This window comes from Sus scrofa, chromosome 4 (genome assembly GCF_000003025.6).
Source record: "Sus scrofa isolate TJ Tabasco breed Duroc chromosome 4, Sscrofa11.1, whole genome shotgun sequence".
NCBI classification, from domain to species: domain Eukaryota; kingdom Metazoa; phylum Chordata; class Mammalia; order Artiodactyla; family Suidae; genus Sus; species Sus scrofa.
The window spans coordinates 9,011,051-9,028,212 of NC_010446.5; the positions used below are offsets into that span (position 1 = coordinate 9,011,051).

The window sequence follows — 17,162 nt, forward strand, 5'->3', positions numbered from 1 at the left end:
AACATTAGGAGTTCCTGCTGTGGTGCAGTGGGTTAAGCATCTGTGGCACAGATCACAGCTGTGGCTTGAAACTGCCTTATGTCAGGGGTTCCGCCAAAAAAAAAAAAGAAAAAAGAAAAGAAAAGAAAGAAGGGAAGAAAGGAAAGAAGGAAGGAACTCAAGCTTACCTCTCTCTTCTCATCCCAGGCTCATCCACCGCCAGCACACAGACGCCGAGTCCTACCAAGGCGCCGGCTCCCAAATACCCACAGACAGGTAGGAATCTGGCTCTGGAAAGAGAAGCTCAAGACCCCAGGGGGACAGCAACCTTAGGGGCAGGGGGGTGGTGGGGGCAGAGGTGCCTGTAGGCAGATGAAGCTTGTTATTGTACTTTGCTGGTTCTAGCAGGAAAAGAGGCAGAGCCAAGTCTTGCTGAGCTGTGAAATCGCCCTGTAATCTTGCATCCATCACGTCCTCTTTCTTGACCGAGATTTCCCGACAGATTTCTAGAACCCTTCTTCTTTAAGATGTCATGATTCTCTGGTTGTGTGTCCATTTCTTTTTGACCTCTGCAAGACCTTGCCAGCGGTCTCTCTGCGGAGTGGCCCTTGACCCCCGGAGAAGACCCAGCCCTGGCCCCAGGATCCCACCAAGTTTCAAGTACGTACCAGCACCCTGTCGCTCCTATGGCTTTTGTTTGTTCTGGATGAGGTTGTGTAGTAGAAGAAAAAGAGCTTTGTTTGATAAGTTTAGATTCCGACTGCTGAGATTAAATCCTGGCTCGGTTATTTACTGGCCTCCTGCCCTCGAATTCCAGAATTCAGTTTCCTCGGCTGTAAAGCGAGAATAATAACCATTATTGCGGGTACTAACATGGCTTTTCTCCGCAGGGTTTTGTATTAAGTAAGATAATGTGTGTGGAAGCGATTTGGAACCAGGGGGCTCCATATAACTTAATTCAATCAACTTTTATTGAATGAACGCCCATTGAGAATGCGCTGTGCAATTTACAAACAGAAGCTGTCCCGACAATGAGTAGGATGTCAGCAGAAAGAGAGGGAAGGAGTAGAGGATGAGGCCAAAATTCAACCCCCCGCACCGGGAGCCATTTACCTCTGCTCTGTTTGAAAGGCCGCCCCTGCACCCTAAATTCCTGCGGGATTCTAGAGGAAACCACCTCCTGGGCGCCTACCTGGATGTTCAGGACTCCTGGCAGAGACCCAGGACTTGCAGGTTTTGTGATTCACGCTTCTTTTTTCAGCTGTTAGACGACCCTCCCTCTCCATTCCCCCCGCCCCCCCAACCAGGAGCCTGTTCCCATAGGAAAGAAACTGACACAAAGTGAGTCCTTCAAAGCCGGTTGAGAGCTCAGGCCCCTCCCACTCCTGGATGCCTTCCTGTGCTCCTTTCCACACTGCGCCGGACTGTCCAGTCATATGTCAACGGGGCAGTATTACATTCTTGGAGCCTGCGCTGCCTCCCTTTCCCTATCACCGAAGATCTGCCTCAGCCCCTCTCTCAACCTGCAGTGAGCGGTGAATGGGCCTTTCAGACACAAAGCTGTGATTATGCTGCCCTAGGAAATGATCGCCCCCTTTTTCCTTCAAGTTCTAAAGAAACACACAGGGGCGCAGATGGGGACAGTCGTTAGACTGAGTTTAGAAAACAGGTTGACTATATCTACCTGGATGTATAACTGTATCTTTATCTGTATCTATACCTATATATCTATAGAGCTCTGTCCATCTATCTGTCCAGCCATCCATCCATCCAACTAATGATATGGATGGAAAATTTTTCTTTCTTTCTTTCTTTCTTTCTTTTCTTTTCTTTTCTTTTCCTTTCCTTTCCTTTCCTTTCTTTTCTTTCTTTCTTTCTTTCTTTCTTTCTTTCTTTCTTTCTTTCTTTCTTTCTTTCTTTCTTTCTTTCTTTCTTTCTTTTCTTTCTTTCTCTTCCTTCCTCCCTTCCTCCCTCCCTCCCTTTCTTTCTGTCTTTTTAGTTCTGAACCCACAGCATATGGAAGTTCCTGGGCTAGGGGTCAAATCAGAGCTACAGCTGCCAGCCACAGCTACAGCCACACAGGGCCACATCTAAACTGCACCCTCAGCCTATACCAGAGCTTGTGGCAACGCTGGATCCTCAACCCACTGAGTGAGGTCAGGGATCGAACCCATATCCTCATGGATACTAGTTGGGTTCTTAACCTGCAGAGCCACAACAGGGACTCCTGGAAATTTTATTTCTAAAAAAATTGTATTTTTAATAAAAATAGAAATTTTGTTTCTAATAATAGAAATTTTATTAGAAATGTAATATATTTCTTTCTTTTCTTTTCTTTTTTCTTTTTTTTTTTTTTTTTTTTTTTTTTGCTTTTTAGGGCTGTACCTGTGGCATATGGAGGTTCCCAGGCTAGGGGTCAAATCAGAGCTACAGCTGCTGGTCTATGCCACAGCCACAGCAATGCAGGATCCTAGTTGTGTCTGCAACCTACACCATAGCTCACAGCAACGCCGGATCCTTAACCTACTGAGCAAGGCCAGGGATCGAACCCACCACCTCATGGTTCCTAGTCGGATTCGTTTCCACTGTGCCACGACAGGGACTCCTCTAATATATTTCTAATAAAATAAGATTTCTAATAAAATTTCAGTGAGACCATGTCTGATTTCCTCCAGGATCTGGATCCACATCTTCTTCCACCTGTTTCTGGAAACTCTCACAGCAGCTTTATGGGGCCATGGTGAAGCAGGTTTACCTGTCATAGAGCTACCTGAGATCAGGGCAAGATGGTATTCTTCTCACACGGTTCCTAAGGAAGGGGAGAAGCTTACGGAATTCTTGTTGATGTGACTGTCTGGGATTGCATCTCCTAGGGTGTCCTGCACCGCTCCTCGGAGAGGGGACCGTCACAGCTACCCCTCTCCCACTGGCCATCCGGAAGCTCAACCCTTGCCTGATGGAGCTGTGCCGCTTTTTCCAGCAATGCCTCTGCATGAGCCAGAGCAGAGACCCCAGGATGGAAACTGCGAGGTAACTGGGGCCACTCCCTGCTTTTTCTATCCAGTATTTTCTGCATGGCTTCTGGGCCGGCCACTAAGAGGCCAGACATTAAGTAAACAGGAGACAGGGGTACCTCAAGGAATGCCCTCTCCAGCCAGCCCACTCCTACCCTGTCACCTCCTTGAGACCTAGGATGGAACCTCAGTCATTTCTGGGTCCCTAGGCCACCACACAGTGCGGTCAAGTGTTATCAAGCTGACCTGACTTGTGTCACAGCTGCTGAGACTTTGAGTGGGCCCTGAACCCCAAGGCCTTCAGCAAGATTTGCTAGAAGAGAATAAAAAAAGGTTTTGCTCACCTAAATTCTAGTTCTTTCACAAATCCTTAGCAGTCATTTGCTGACCCAATAGGAGAGTTTAAAAGGAAAATTAGAAGGCAGGCCCATTTTATATTAAGAAAGACTATGAGGAATTCATGATAGGACTAAAAACAAGTCTTTCTGACCCTAAAATCAAGCTCTTTCTTACTAGCCTCATATGCTCCCTCCCTCATACCCTATAAAGAGGGAGAGGGCGTTCCCTGCTATGAATAATTAGCCATTACGATTTTTTTAAAATTATGGGTATCTTCTCGTGGCCACAAAGGATAGTAATTGCTCTCAATTCTGATTGAAATCTTTAGATATTGTCTTGACAATTATTCCTGGTTTCTGAGGAATGCAACCTACATCTGTCAGAGAGCGAGACGGGTGTTCCACTCACACAGTAAGTATATGGCTGGACGAGGGCGTAAATTGTTTTCTCAGAAAAGATTCTAGAACATGGAGCTGTGTTCCTGCCTTGGCACGGGGTTCGAAGGGAGGTATAACTCATCTAGGGGTCAGGAATCCTAGGGTCTAGGGGGTTTCTGATTGCCCTTCACCTAATAGTTTGGAAAAAATGCAGGGGTCAGCCAGATCAAGCATGCTTTCTGTGTGCTCTTGGCCCGTTTCTTCTTCTTTCCTTTTCTTTTTCTTTCTTTTTTTTCCTTAGGGCTGCATCTGCAGCATATGGAAGTTCCCGGGCTAGAGGTCAAACTGGAACTGCAGCTGCCGGCCTGCACCACAGCCACAGCAACATGAGATCCGAGCCATATCTGTGACCTACACCGCAGCTCTCGGCAATGCCGGATCCTTAACCCACTGAGTGAGGTCAGGGATCGAACCTATGTCCTCGTAGATACTAGTCAGATTCGTTTCCACTGCACTGCACCACAATGAGAACTCCGCTTCTCCTTTCTGAGTCTTCATATAAACTAAAAAGACAGAGACAAATGAAACAGAAGATAGTTGCCATATAAAGACTCAAATTCCTGCCTAAAGCAACACGTATACAAATAATTCGAGAAGAAAAGACAGCTCGAGGTGCTAGAAGTAGGGTATGTGACCTCTCTCTGGGTCCTCAGGCATCTGAGCCCCATTTATTCTCTGAGATGCCAGGCATCTTCATTTTATCTTCCAGTCCTGCTGACAAAAGTGACTCAGTGTGTTCTCAAAACCAATATTTTGGCCATCTTATTGTACCATCTTCGCCACTGTCTGGTCAAGAGACTGGCTTTCTAGAAATCATGGAACTAGACTGAACTCTGAAAAATCCCTTTTTTCTTTTTTTTTTTTTTTCTTTTTTTGGCTGCCCCATGACATAGGGAGTTCCTGGGCCAGGGATCACATCTGAGCCGCAGCTGCAACCTATGTTGCAGCCACAACTGTAGCAACGCTGGATCTTCACCCACTGTGCCAGGGCAGGATTGATCCTGTGTCCCAGTGCTCCAGAGATGCCGCCAATTCCACCAGAGTGGGAACTCCATAAAAATCCCTCCTTAATAAAACCCGAATATAAGCTGGGTGTTCACGTGGCACTGCTTTACAGTACAACAATCAAACAAACAAAAAAAGACAGTTTGGCCTCCCAGGCCTTCCTTGTGGCTCTTAAGGAGCATCCAGTGGGATCCGTGGTAACACATCTTAGAAACTCTTCCGACTCGTTTTTTTTTGGGGGGCTGCACTCATGTCATATGCGCCAGGGATCAAATCCGAGCCACAGCTACCACCAAAGTCCACAGCTGTGCCAACACCAGATCCTTAACCCACTGCACCTGGCTGGGGGTCAAACCTGAGCTGCCACAGAGACAAAATGGATCATTAACCTGCTGCGCCATATCGGGAACTCCTCTTCCTCCTCTTTTTGGCCTCTGCATCTCCCACTTCCCACCACCTCGAGACCCCTCTCTAGGTTTTATTTTCCAACGTATCCCTCAGTTAGGGATATGTCGCTGAAAATCATCCTGCTGGCTCTTTGTTTTCACCTGCCTTCTCTGATTATTTTCTTTTCCTTTTGCCACTTACTTTCGTCTCTCTCAAACACAGCGTCCTTATTTTTGGTACAAACCCACCCCTCCACTTCCCTCATCTTTTCTTTCTATCATCACCTTTATTCTGCATCATAAAAACCAAGCATTGGATTCATAGCAGCTCTAGGTACAATAGCCAAGACATGGAAGCAACCTAAGTGTCCACCAACAGATGAATAGATGAAGAAGATGTGGAATATATATATATTATACATATATAGTAGATATTATATAGATGTGATGGAATACTACTCAGTCATAAAAAAGAACGAAATAATACCATTTGCAGCAATGTCATGGACCTAGAGATTATCATACTACGTAAGTCAGAGAAAGACACATACGGAATATGGCTTATGTGTGGAATCTTAAAAAATGATCCAAATGAACTTATTTACAAAACAGAAAGAGACTCACAGGCATAGAAAACAAAAGCATGGTTATCAAAGAGGAAAGGCAGAGGGATAAATCGGCAATTTAGGATTAACGGATACATATACCACTATATATAAAGTAGATAAATGACGAGGACCCACTGCCTCGCACAGGGACCTGAATTCAATACCTTGTAGTAACCGAAAATGGAAAAGAATCTAACTGAATCGCTTTGCTCTCTACCTGAAACTGGCACAACTTTGTCAATCAACCCTACTTCAATTAAAAAAAAAAAAAGGCTTTGGAGTAGGGCTGTTGGAGGGGCTCAGTGGTCAAAAATAGAAATCTCTTTACCAGGTATGGGGAGAGGGAATAGGAGATATTGCAAGCTGCTTATTGAACAGCTTGTATTATCCTCGCCAATTAAAGTCTCCAGACCAACATCATATTAAATTCACTGAACAGCATTATAATGAGTGTAGATCCGTGGTGCGCTAACCGGGGAGAGGAGGTTGGTACCGCTGGGCATTAGAAATGCACCTGCCCAGACTGGAGAAACGAGGGCAGCTCCCAACTCGACTTTGCTGCTGATGAGCAAGGGGGTCTCGCACAAGTCCCTTCACTCTCTGATGTCACTCTGAGTCACCCCCTGCGGGGGCACGGCCACACATTGCCCTCTGGGAAGAGCCAGAGCCATCACTGGTGCTTTCAGACTTTGCCTCTCTCTCGCATTTCCTTCTCAGGACCATGCGTTCTCTCTCTCTTTTTGTTTCCAGCCTTGAAACAAAAATGCCTCGAGAATATTTGCAAGTCTATCTGAGATCTTTGGAAAAGCACCAGGACCTAAGATGAGTCGGGCAATGTCTCTGTCACCCTAGCCCCCGGTCCAAGTTGGCAGCCTTTGCAGAACTCACCCAGGCTCCAGCCAGCGCGTCAATTAATGGAACATGGTTCTTTCTGGAAGTAACATTTCTTTCGCTCCTGCACATCTGTGTGATTATCGAAGGTCGAAGGCCATGTGTTGAGCAGTCACAATCCATGCAGCAAGGCCACCTCCCCGCCTGCTCCAAGGTCATGGAGTTCCCATCGTGGCTTAGCATGACCGAACCTGACGAGTATCCACAAGGATTCGGGTTTGATCCGTGGCTGTGCTCAGTGGGTTAAGGATTCGGTGTTGCTGTGAGCTGTGGTGTAGGTGGCAGATGTGGCTTGGATCTGGCGTGGCTGTGGCTGTGGCGTAGGGTGGCAGCTGCAGCTCTGATTCGACCCCTAGCCTGGGAACCTCCATATGCCACCTGCAGCCCTAAAAAGCCAAAAAAGGAGAGAGAGAGAGAGAGAGAGAGAGAGAGAGAGAGAGAGAAACTCCCATGATGACCCCAAGACCAAAGAACCAGGGTGGGGTGGGGGCGTGATGCTGGCATGAACAAACCAGCCCAGGCCTTGAGACTCTGACCCAGTACCTGAAGTGACTTAAACTTGGGACTTTGGGAAGACAACACAGGGATAAATGAGGAAAACCAAACCCATCCTCTAGAGCGATTCAGATACGATTTCTCGATACCCTTTACTCAAACTTAGTTACTACAACGAATCAGACTTGCTGTACTAGGGATCAGATAATCTCCCAAGGCCCCTTCATAGGAGGTGATGAGAACCGTCCCTCAGGAGGAGCTGTAGCCAGCTACCATCCACCCACCTGGCGCAGGTCATTCCCACAGCCCTAGCGGGATTAGACCCATTTCATGGATGCAGAGCCTCAGCTGGGCAAGACCAGCTCTACCACCCTCTGTTCAGGAGTCGGCAGGGCTGTCTGCTCACAGAGCCCCACCCCGCCCTCCCCCAGCTCGTGCAGGAAACCCCTCAAGGAGAGAGGCATCAAATTCCCAGGCCTGGGGCCAGGAACATATAAAAAGAATTTCCCCAGAGAGCCTCTTGCTGGGGAATTAACTACAACAGACAAAGCCAGCCCTCTTCTTGGAGGGAGAGCCTTTGTAAATTTCATCAGCGCTCCTCCAGTGACCCCGAGACATAATCTCCGGGCCTCCAAGGCTTTGAGGGGAGATGGGCTGTGGAACAGGGGAGCCATTGTTCTCTAATTAAAGCCTGGGTCTCCTCCGGGGCTCAGGATGGGCCTTTTAATATGGAGTCGCCACCTGCTCCAAGCCAAGCATTACGGTGTCCCCTCCCTACAGAGGCAGCCCACCTGGCAAAGGACATCAAAGGCTGTCTTCCTGATGTGAGGAGGGGGTTGGATCGCATGACTAAGGGTCTCTCCCTGGGGTATAAAGGACTCAGTCCCCATCCCGTTCAAAGCCAAGCATCCTTCCAACGGCTTTCGAGTGGAACCTCCACGGTAGGCACCCCCTTCTCCTGATGGAGTGGGGAGCCAAACAGGGAGGCAGGGAGGTTTGGAGGGAGGGGGTTAAGGATGGATTAAGAGAGGGAGGGAGAAAGGGAGAGAAATAGGGAGGAAAGGATGGGGAGATGGAGGGAGGAGGGGAGGGGAGGGAGACGGGGGGAGGGGAGGGAGGAGGGAAGGAGGGAGGGAGGGAGAAAAAGAGAGGAAAGGATGAAAGAATGGAGGGAGGGGGGGAGGATGGAGGAATGGGGGAGATGCTCCCAAGAGGTGTCTGTGACCAGGATGCTACTCCAAGATGCAGCTAGAAACTCAAAGGCCCTCTGAGCCCTTGTTTGAGGAGATGCAGTGTCAGCGGACAACACCTGGTGCATTTACCTGGGGGCGGTTGGGGGGGGACCCACCACCACAACCCATCAGTGCGGGACCTGCCAACCTGTGTGGGCCAGTGCCTCTCCCCAGAGCACCTGGTGTGGAACTAGAATTATCATTAATGATGGGCCGGCCTCACTGAGCACCTAGCAGGGGTCAGGCACGCCCCACCTTGACAAGGATTATTCCACTTAATCCCCAAGATGCCCTGGGGAGGTGAAACGGGCATCTTGCTGCCCAGGAAAAGGCGTTCCGGGCAGCTTCAGTGACTGGCTCAGAGCACTCCTCAAGTGAAAGGCAGAGCCCCAGAGCCCCACCCGGGTCTGTCCTTGGCCTTGCTCTTAGACACGTCCTAGACTGGGTAGAATCATCCTCAGGAGATGGCTTGGGGAGCCAGGCTGCCAGGGTATGCAGACCAAGGTCTGGGCACCCTCCGTCCTACAAGACAGCACTGCCCAGGGTCACCGATGGCCCCAGAGGCTTCCTGGGGCACATCAGGAAAAGGATGGATGGCCCCACCCCCAACGGCACCCGACTCAGCCAGCAGAAGGATGCCCGATTTGCCAGTGGCCCTGAGTGTCCCACCCCTGAATCCTAATCCTGCCCCCGTCCCCCACCCCAAGTCTCCCTCAGCACTGCCACCTCTGGCCAGCCCGAGAGTTCCCTTTTTTTGGCTCCCAGTTGGGGATCATCCGTGGCAGTCACACCACACTCCGGCAAGGAGCTAACCACTCTGTCCCCCGCAAGCAGTTATCGCCTAAAATCTCCACGGTTGTACAGTGAGTGTACGAGGCTGCGTATATGAGGTTTAATGCTCAACATCACAGCTTCAGGTCACGGAGCAAAGACTGAAGTGGGACTGGCTGACCTCCGTTTGAATCTTGTGCCTGATGCCGCCCTGGGGTCCACGCAGTGGGGCCCTTGGCTAAGGCAGCCTTGGCAAGTTCCCGGACCTCTCCAAGCCTCAGTTCTCCACCTAGAAAGTCCTAGAGGGTCTTTACCAGCCAGGACATGGAGATGCTTGGTGAAGAAGCAGCACAAAGAATGACCCTGTCAACGAAAGGTAGTGCTTAGAGGAATAAAGTCCCAGAGCATAGAACTTAGATTGAATTGTGGTCAAGTATGCAGAACATAAAACTTGGCATTTTAACCATTTTTCCGTGTGCAGTTCAATAGCATTAAGTGCACTTACAGAGTTCCCGTCGTGGCGCAGTAGAAATGACTCCGACTAGGAACTGTGAGGTCTCAGGTTCGATCCCTGGCCTCAATCAGTGGATTAAGGATCTGGTATTGCTGGGAGCTGTGGTGTAGGTCACAGATGTGGCTCGGACCTGGCGTTGCTGTGGTGTAGGCCGGCAGCTGTAGCTCCAATTTGACCCCTAGCCTGGGAACCTCCATATTGCTGTGGGTATGGCCCTAAAAAGCAAAAAAAAAAAAAAGTGCATTCCCATTGTTCTATTAACTTCACCTCCATCTCCTCCAGCCCTGCCCCAACGGAACCTCTGTCCCGTGAAACACGAACTCCCCACCTCCCCCTCCCTGTAACCTACTTTTAAAAAATATTTGAGCGGAGTCAAACTTGGGTCAGTAATAAGGTCGTTTCTGCTCATTTACATTCTAATGAAAGAGATGCTTGAAAATCCAATAAATGTATTTACAGTTCCATAAACATCCCCCACCCCCAGCTTGTCCTCTCTGAGCATCAGGACCACTCAGGAAAAAAATGCCCGTGAAATGAGTGTCACAAGAGAAGGAGGACAACATCCACGGGACTAAACTGACCCCCTGTTGCATTTCGCCCAACAGGGGCTTCTACCCAAACTGGGGATTAGAGCCCTCTTTGTAATCACTACTATTTCCTGAGTCTTTACTGCGTGCTGGATGCTGTTGTCGTAATTACTGATGATTTTGCGCCATTTCTCTCCATCAGGCGCTTGTAAATGCCCTGCACGGACTAACTCATTCGGTCCTCAGGACTCCTCAGAAGTTATACTGTTAATATAAGGAGCACTGGGTCTGGGAGGTGGTTTTTACCATAAATCACCTGCCTCGAGCCTCAATGCTCTCATCTTATAAAAAGAGAGTTTGGGCTAGATGCTTCCACGGCCTGTTCAGAGAGCAGACGTTTGACACCCTGTTGCTGTGCGATGGTAACAATTAAAAATCTGACTTTGGGAGTTCCCGTTGTGGCTCAGGGGGTTAAGAACCCAACACAGTATCCATGAGGATTCAGGTTTGATCCCTGGCCTTGCTCAGTGGATTAAGGATCTGGCATTGCCATGGCTGTGGTATAGGCCACAACTGCAGCTCTGATTTGACCCCTAGCTGAGAACTTCCGTAGGTAGGAGGTGCGGCCTTAAAAAAGAGAGGGAAAAAAAAAAAACCCGTCTTAATAAGGCGATACTACAAACAGCCAGGTAGTACCATCGGCCTCAGTCATGCGGGTATGACTTCAATAGGGCAGCGCATACCATTCCCCAGAGGGAGAGCCTGGGCACCAGAGAGCCTGTCTAACCTTGAGAGTTAACCTGCTAGAAGAACTTAAGTGGCCAGAAAAGGTTGTAAGCAGAGCATGACGTCTGTCAGATAATAAGCAGAGTATTAGAGAATGCTTAAGTTGAATGCGACTCGCACCCTCTCCTTTTGTATTCATTCAATGAACATTTGAATTGCTGAGCCCTGGGGCAAGTTCACAGAGCAGTTATTCTACAGTCTGCAAAGTCTTCTCCCCTGGGACACCTTCCCCATACTAAGCCCTGCCTATGTGTAGAGCTGCCCACCATGGCCCTGGGTACCTGGGCTGGGTCTCCAGGATATGGAGCACCCTTCGCTGCTGGGAGAATAAATGCAGAAAGTGCCCCTTTCCTCCAGATGGATACTGCCCTACAGAGGGCAAGCTTGTGAGTTGAGCCCTGGTTGCATTTCAGCCCCTACTTGCCCATATTAGCACAACACCTTTGCTCAGTGCACAACAGGTGCAACTGTACAACCATATCTAGCAGCCTTGTACTTGGTGCCAATGGCTGGGGTAGGGTGATCACTCTGTATTATTATTCTAACTTGGTTCTCAAAATATGTTCTAAAGCAGAATATGTAGACATCAACCACCCAACTCACACTCCTTTGGGAATGAGATTCCTGGGGACCTAAACCTATTCTAAATCCCTCTGGTCTTCAAATTGTTCCTTCCCTTAAAACACACAGGTGACCTGCTTGACTCAATAGGCAGTAAGTGGTGACCAAATTTCCATATTACTGCTCAGATCACAGGGCAGCTACAGCTGAATGCGGCAGGTTCCTGAACCTGCCCATCTTGCTCCGCCCCCCAGGCTGTCCCTGAGGCATATTTCTTGAACCACTAGGACTGTCACAAAGTATTTAAGTTGCTCAAAATCCAAGGAAAGAAAGAAAGATGGAGCAGCTGCAGGAAAAGCATTGTTTGCTAGCAGGCAGTGCCACCACACCTTGGCCATATCATTCCGTGATGTTGGTAAAATAAGGTTCAGAGCCAGTCTGCTCGAGAACATCCCATGAGGAGTTCCTGTCGTGCGCAGTGGAGACAAATCTAGACGAGTAGCCATGAGGATGCGGATTTGATCCCTGGCCTTGCTCAGTGGGCCGGGGATCCAGCATTGACATGAGCTGTGGTATAGATCGCAGACGTGGCTTGGATCCCAAGTTGCTGTGGCTGTGGTCTAGGCCGGCAGCTGTAGCCACGATTGGACCCCTAGCCTGGGAACTTCCGTATGCTGCAAGTACGGCCCCCAAAAAAAGCAAAAAAAGAAAAAAAGAAAAGAAAAAAAGAATATCATATGATAATATTTATATGTGGAATCAAAAAAAAAATGATATAAGAGTTCCTGTTGTGACTCAGTGCGTTAAGAACCAAACTACTATCCGTGAGGATGCAGGTTTGATCCCTGGCTTCATTCAGTGGGTTGAGGATAGAGTGTTGCCTCAAGCTGTGGCATAGATTACAGATGTGGCTCAGATCTGGTGTTGCCGAGGCTGTGGCGTAGGCCGGCAGCTGCAATTCCAATTCAGCCCCTGGCCTGGGAATTTCCATATGCCACGGGTGTGGCCCTAAAAAACAGAGGCATCAATGATATAAATACACTTATTTACAAAACAGAAATAAATTCACAGGAAAACATGTGATTACCAAAGAGGATAACGGGGGGAGGGGGGATAAATTAGGAGTTTGGGACCAAATGTACAGCCCAGGGAACTCTATTCAGTGTCTTTTAATAAACTATAATGGAAAAAAATCTGAAAAAGAATATATATATATATATGATTCACTTTGCTGTACACCCGAAACTAACACAACATTGTAAATAAACTATACTTCAATTAAAAAAAAACAATGCTGCTCGAAATGCTGGTGGATTATAACTTATGATTTGCTCAGAACTCAAATTCTGAAAGTCAGACTACAGCCCCTGTTAAGTTGCAGCCCTTCCCTATTCCTGTGAACTGCCCACAGGCAGGTGTGTTTACCTCACTTGACTTCTTGTGCCTGGTACACAAAACATGACCATGGACTTAGTGAACAAATAAATGAGATCAGAACTATGACCTCAAGGAGCACGCAGTAAGGTGTCCATTTTACAGATGCATAAACTGAGTCTCAAAGAGGGAACACCATCTTCCTACTGACCTATTGCTAGTAAAGCTGCAGGTGAAGCTGGAACAGAAACCCTTTGGGGGCCTCCTCCTTTCACCCTCCTGTATTATGGGACAAACAGCCCCCATGGGGTCATATTTCATGGTTTCTGAAAGCAGATTGTCGTGTTCTGCTGACTTCTCTCCCAGGAGCCTGCTCCAGTTGATGTCAGGGTCCCACCGTTTGCTCTGCTGCCATGATCGTGCTTCTCCTGCTGGGAATGCTGATGGCCCCACGTGGCGGTGAGTTGCGGTATTTTACTGTATTCCTGGCTTAGAATATAATTACTATGAACCCTGGGAGTCTTGTCAAATTCCATCTGATTTGCTTCTCAGTGCTTTTATCCTCTTGCCTCATGCGTGGTGGAAATCAAGCATTCATGATGGGCTCCGGGGTGAATCCAGTTGATATTTTCGGCGCGCTGGATAGCACGTGGGCTGTGGGAGGGGAGTTGAGGTGGGTTCGAGGGGGAAACAGAAGGCAAGGGGGGGCCAGCTAGCAAGGTCCTCTCCTCCCCCGCTGCTCACGGCCGCCGTCCCTTGATGGGCTGATGCCCTTGGAGTGTGCGGTCCGCCTTCCTGACACACAGCCGCTCCCTTGCCCCTTTGGAGGTATATCCATAGTAAACGGAGAACGATTCTAGCCCTAAAGTTGGGTCCCCTGCCACCCAACCCTAAAGCCATCTAGGCACGCTGCTTGGCAATGAGGATAATGGTTTCAAGTTCACTTGGAGTCTTGGCTGTGAAGCCGAGACTTCTGGCTTCTTCCTACATTCCCTCTTATTTGCATATTTATGCAGTTCTCAGACCCCAACTCACTTGTTCCTGCACCTGCTTGGGCACCATCGTCATCACGATCACTGATTCTTCTCAGCATTTTCTCCTCCTTTTCTCACACTCAGGTAGACTCTACACCAATACACTGAGCCCCGCCGTCTACGGCTTCCTTCCAGATACAATAGTGAGGACGAGGGACAGTGACTCCACAATATTATTGATAATTTATCTTGACCAGGGCCTGAGGTAGCGGATCATACAAGAGGTTTGCAAGTCACCCAGAAGCCTGTAGGTTGAAATTACAGTGTAACCCCCTTCCAGAAGACTCTGAGTCTTCCCTTCGAGTCCGAATCCTTCCAAACACCACCCAGACCTTCCCTCCAGGAGGAGTGGGGTCAACCACTTTCGGAAGTTGCTGGGCTTCTGTTGATGATTTATTTCCTTCATAGAGGAATTTTTTTGTATTAAAACCTTTCGGTCATGACTGGGGTCCCAATGTTAGAGCCCCTGGGGCTGCCATTTCAGCCCCTCAAGGGGTGCCCAACAAGTCCCCGCTATGGTCATAACCCACCTCATTTTTGGGGACAACATTGGGAATGATTCTACAGATTTTCAGTTTTTCCCTCTTTTTTTCCTTTTCAATGAGATCTCCATTTACCCAAACCTATTTTTATAATTTTTTAAACTTCTCTTCGCTAACTAACCTCTTCCTCTTCCAAAACGATACACTTCCCTTTGATCAAAAATGCCCCTTTGCTATCATCCCACCGGCATTTACATGCCTTAAAATTTTCTTCATTCCTCTATAAAACTGAGGCCCCTAAACATTTTTCTCCCTGTTCTTCTTACTTTGTCTCTGTTCCCCTTTCTTTATGTTGTGACACTAAAAATGATCTGGCATCCTGTTATTCCTGTTATGATAAATTGTCACAAACATTTGCATGTTCATCCCGAGAGATTTGATTTTCAAAAGCAAACGCCTAGAGCTGAAAAAAAAAAAAAGCTGAAGCTTAAGGGCAAACACACACATATACCTATGGGTTTAAATGTGCCACGCCTACAGCCCCAGTTTTACAGGGGTGAGTGTGTACCCACCACCCCTGCAATCCACAGAGACTGCCCATCTCTGCAATCCGCCAATTCTTGGTCCAGACACTGTAGGGGAAAAGGTCTGATTTTAAGGCTCTACCTGCACCCTACTTTCCAAAAAGTCTGGGGTCCTCTTTGATGCCAGGACAGGATGACGTGTGCCAATATTTCATTAGCGGAAACACCTGTGTGAAGAAAATGGAGTGTCAACCAGGAAAGACCGGGGCAGTCAGACGGCTGTGCAGGTGAAGGAGAGACGGGGAGAGGTGACTACATCTTAGCGCAGGTGGGTTGAGGGAATTTGGCAAGGCCCCCAGGGAGGAGCCCATTAGAAGAGTCCTGTATCCCCTAGGGACCCAGCCCACCCGTGATTTCCTGCCGGAGCTGAGTCGTTGTCTGGGAGCCGCGGGGAAGGACGCAGGGATGTGGCCTCTACACAAACACAGCCCTGGGCTTCAGAGCACAGCACTTGCTGGAGTTGGAGCTCTGCAAAGCGCCCTCTCGTGGCCGCTCCTAGTAGCAGTCTGAGTCCTGTTTCAAGGCCACGCTTTGGACCTGCTGGCGAAGAGGAGTCCCTGGGCCTGGCAGGGTCTCTCCTCCGTGGAGTGTTCCTCCGTCCTGTTGGCAAGACCAAAGGGGCCTCTGTGTTTTCCTGATCAACACAGCCAGGCAGACCCTGCCTTCCCTCTTCTCTTCACTGGTTCATGAGTTCAAAGGGCAGGAGTTTAGCCCTCGGGATGATGGTCAGAGCTGAGTTAGAAGGCGGCGATGTCCTTGGACCTACACCAGGGAGCTCTGCACTGCCCCCACGTGGCGGTACAAGTTCCCACGTCTCACTGTCCTCTCCTCTCCTTCCAGAAGCCCTGGGAAGAGGGCTGGGAAAGGGCAGGTTGTACGCTTTCCTGGTGGATCTTCTGGGTAGAATACTTAACGCTATGAAACCCCACTCGTAACCACTAACAGGCCTTATCCTTCCACTACCCGGCATCTCCTAATTTTGCTTGAAGTTTATAAGACTAGGATTCTGTGATTCTAGGGGCCCAGTGCTCACTGGCTGATGAACTGGCCCTGGGATGGCATGGTTCAGCCATTGCATGTAGTTCAGTCATGCATGCATGAATCAGGTGTTGATTGAATTCATGCCTCAAATTGTTACAGAGCTAACCCTCAATGGGTTCCTAGGTTAAGAGGGGAAACAGTGATTCACATAAAGAGATCATTGCAACATGCCAGTCTGAGCACCACGAGGAAGAACCTCCCGGCTTTGTGGGAGCACAGCGGGGGAACCTGACCCAGCTCGGGATGGGCTTGGGTTGGGCTTCTTGAGCTTGGAGTGGAACCCTAGCATGTGGGTGAGAGTCAGTAATAAAAAGGGGAGCAGACAAAAACCTCAGGTCCAGGCCACAGCATGAGCGATGGCAAAGAAGTCGTTTGGTGTCTAGAAAATGTGAGCTTCTCAGCCTGGCGGGAGTGTGACGCTCAGGCAGGTGATGCTTCTGCAAAGCTAGGCAGAAGCCGGGTCACGGAAAGCCTCCATGCCCGGTCAAGAGCTTCAGTACAAGTCTCAGTGTCATTGTCTATAAAATGGTAGTGGGGAGTTCCCGTTGGGGCTCAGCAGGTTAAGAACCTGACGAGTACCCATGATGTGGGTTTGATCCCTGGCCTCCCTCGGTGGGTTAAGGATCTGGCGTTGCTGCAAGCTGCAGTGTAGGTCGCAGATGTGGCTCAGATCCGGTGTTGCCATGAGCTGTGGTGTAGGTCACACCCATGGCTTGGATCTGGCGTTGCTGTGGCTGTGGTGTAGGCCAGCAGCTGCAGCTCCGATTCGACCCCTAACCTGGGAACTTCTGATATGCTGCAGGTGCAGCTGTAAAATAAATAAATGAAAATAAAGTGGTAATGACAACATGTGCCTCCCAGCACTGAGCAGAGGGTTACATAAGGTGACATGTATAAAGTGAAGCCTGGAATAAAACAAATGATAGTCACCTTCCGTGTATAACGACACTCTGAATCAGAACCAATTTTATTCTGGTAAATTCTGTCCTCATGTTGCCTCTGACCGTCCTTCTCTTCCCCCCACACCCTACCCTCTGGACTTTGTGAGTAAACTCATTCAAAACTCTGGGATAAACAATTTGAAAGCCAGGGGGACCCCTTT

At 48.8% G+C, this 17,162-nt stretch overlaps 1 protein-coding gene across 1 annotated transcript in view; it reads left to right on the forward strand.

Annotated features, from left to right (window-relative positions):
* Nucleotides 1-6,862, forward strand: part of HHLA1 (HERV-H LTR-associating 1) — a 46,194-nt gene extending 39,332 nt beyond the window's left edge. The window contains exons 20-24 of the mRNA XM_021090616.1: nt 86-258; nt 568-639; nt 2,853-3,009; nt 3,661-3,743; nt 6,519-6,862. Of these exons, the coding sequence (XP_020946275.1) occupies nt 86-258; nt 568-639; nt 2,853-3,009; nt 3,661-3,743; nt 6,519-6,562 (529 nt within the window). The 3' untranslated portion in view covers nt 6,563-6,862. The remainder of the gene's footprint in view (nt 1-85; nt 259-567; nt 640-2,852; nt 3,010-3,660; nt 3,744-6,518) is intronic.